At 54.5% G+C, this 2,742-nt stretch overlaps 1 protein-coding gene across 1 annotated transcript; it reads left to right on the top strand.

The window, feature by feature from the left end:
* Positions 1 to 267: 267 nt before the first annotated feature.
* Positions 268 to 2,145, top strand: TrAtP1_005258 (uncharacterized protein; the record flags this gene model as incomplete). Its single annotated transcript, XM_066112642.1, has 1 exon — positions 268 to 2,145. The coding sequence occupies one exon, from the start codon at positions 268 to 270 to the stop codon at positions 2,143 to 2,145; it is 1,878 nt and encodes a 625-aa protein (XP_065968727.1).
* Between the last annotated feature and the right edge of the window lie 597 nt (positions 2,146 to 2,742).

Here is a 2,742-nt window from a genome sequence, read left to right as displayed (position 1 = left end):
ATCAACTATATTATTATACATGTAGTGAAACTTATATGAATCGTAGAATACATATTCCATATAATGCTTGAAACTATTGCCTTCTAACCCAGTTCTTCTATCATCCCGTATCTTACAATCAAGCTAACCCACTCTTTGCAATCCTACTAAAATCCAACTGTATCCCCGACACTCAGTAGATAATAAATCTAGCTACACCCATAATGCGGTACATAAACTATTATCCTTTGTCAACACCTTCATCGTCCAGCGCGCAATCATCTACATATGGATTCCGGTTTAGCACACAAACGGCGACGCTTGGCCCCAGCTTGCGTCGAATGCCAACGACGAAAGATCAGATGTGATAGCGCAACGCCTTGCGGTCCTTGTAGCAAGCTCCCGAGCCCCAGATGCATCTACAGCAATGTCCATTATCATCCCTTTCCACACGGCGACTTTCGTTCTTCCAACGGCACACGACTCGATTTTTCTCAACTAGCAGATATACAGTCTTCTGGGCGCCTTGATCTCTTTCCCCTTGAAACGACGGCGCACTTGCGCGACGACGTTGGAGATCTCGCCACTTACTTGGGCCTTGACGACGCACATTCTCGAGTTGCACCATCGCAATCAACAAGAGTCTCGTTCCCAGATGCGAGCGCTTCAAACTTTTCCGATGCATCTACGGCAGTTTCCAGGCAGCTATCGACGCCAAGCGAGGACCATACTTCCTGGTCCTCGGCGAATTCGATTTTTGACCCAGAGCCACAACAGCAGACTCCGAGCGTCGCCACTCATGGACGAATAGCAACTTGCTGGGAAGAAGCGATGAATAAATGCGAAAGGCTCCAATTTGTGCTACACGGATTAAGGAATAAGAGAGGGCCTATACAACTGCAATCCAAGCATGAGCCATTGAGACCGCTAATGGACAAGTTTGTCAAGCTCGAGCGTCAAGTAAGAGCATCGAAGCACTCGGCGCCTAGCCTGTCGCTCAACTGGACCGCAACTCCCGAGTTGCCCAATTACGCGGTGAAAAAGCTGCTGCCGCCTCAGCGGATATGCGACATTCTCCTGGATGCATACCTTGGCACCTTTGAATCGGTACTGCGCATCTTGCATGTGCCCTCATTTCTTCGCGACTACGGACGGTTCTGGGCGGGCTCCTCGTCAACATGGTCCCCTGAGATTGAAGAGTTATTCCTGTGCAAGCTTGTGATATGTATTGCCCTGGGAGCTTTCGTCAACCCTGAACTGGATACTGCTGACAAGACCGTCTCTGAGCAAACCCAAGACGGCATCTACTGGCGGGACCAAGCGAAAACTTGGATTGCATACGGCAGGCAATGGTTGGCTCGCAAGGCAATCGCTGGATCACGAGCAGACTTGAACACTGCGCAGATAATATGTCTGTTGGCGCTATCACGGTACACCGGCCCAGTCAATGCCACATCAACCGGCTCACTGTGGTCTCCTGGCGATCATGACCTCACACGCTTAGCGATACAATTGGGTTTGCACCGAGACCCTGCTACAATCGATCCTGATATGCCGGCCACCGAAATCGAAGTCCGTCGGCGCTTGTGGGCGACTATGCTAGAGTTATCCTTACAGCTATGCCTCGATCATGAGTTGCCAGCGCCTATTTCCCCAGAAACCTACGACTGTGCGCCGCCATCCGACTTGGCAGACGAGGACGCGAGCACCAGCGATGCCGATTCAGCGCCATCGTCGTATCTCAATAGTCTTTCCCCCCGGCTACCGCATGACGAGGACAAACTTCCTAGTGATCCTGACGCGAACGCAACGCCTGCGTCTTCGAATACTGCACGTCATGCACTCCCCTGGCGCTGCAAAGGCTTTGGACGACACGCACCGGCTCGCCGCCGAGCTGAAGGCAGCGTACTCGACAGAGCTTCGCAGGCTGCAGTCGCTGCCGAAGAAGCCCACCGAGTTCCAGATCAAGCTCCTGGATACCCTCACCTTGCCGTTTGTCCTGGCACCACACGCAAAGTTCGCCGCCCATCCGCTGCCCAGCCCGGCCTGCTATTTTTCCCGCAAGGTGCGCATGGAAATCTCGGCGCTGCTCCTGACGAATCATCCCTCAGGCTTGGCAACGGTGACGCAGCCCCCGGCAGCCGGGCTCGACGAGGTTACTGCTGATGCTGACGGCATACCTGTCTTGCCCTCCAATACGACCTCGTCTGCGGCCACGACCGCCACTACCAGCAGTAGTGCATCCTCTGCTGCGAGCTCGCTAGCCGTTCTGCGCATCCACGGCCAAGGCCACTTCGCCACTCTGCAGTGGCACGCCATTCTGGCCCTCTGTCTCGATCTGATAAGCGAGCTGAAGGACGAGTTTTTCTCTGCCGTCAGCGGGCCCAGCTGGCGCCAGATCCAAGACACCATCCAGGCCTATGTCGCCATCCTGGAGCAGCGCGTCCGGACCTCAGGAGGGGCCACGTCCGCGCGCGAGTTCCTCTTTTGCTCGAGTGCAGCAGCCTACATCGAGGCCATGCTGGTGGGGGACGGAGAGGCTGACCAAGCCATTACAGCGGCAGCCTATGCGGCGCTCACGCTGAGTTGCGACATAATGGAGCAGGGGCTCCAGCCGCGGCGTGGTATCGTATGATGTGGACAGCGGAGCTTTTTGTGCGATGATGACACTGATCGGTGATCAGACCACCTATCAAGTAGACATGCCTGCGGGTGTGCTCCGTCTCAAGTACGTAATCACCGATCCTTCGTCAATCTAATTTT

Source organism: Trichoderma atroviride, chromosome 3 (genome assembly GCF_020647795.1).
Source record: "Trichoderma atroviride chromosome 3, complete sequence".
NCBI classification, from domain to species: domain Eukaryota; kingdom Fungi; phylum Ascomycota; class Sordariomycetes; order Hypocreales; family Hypocreaceae; genus Trichoderma; species Trichoderma atroviride.
Note: the sequence above shows the minus strand (reverse complement) of the source record. Positions and strands in the feature narration are given on the sequence as shown.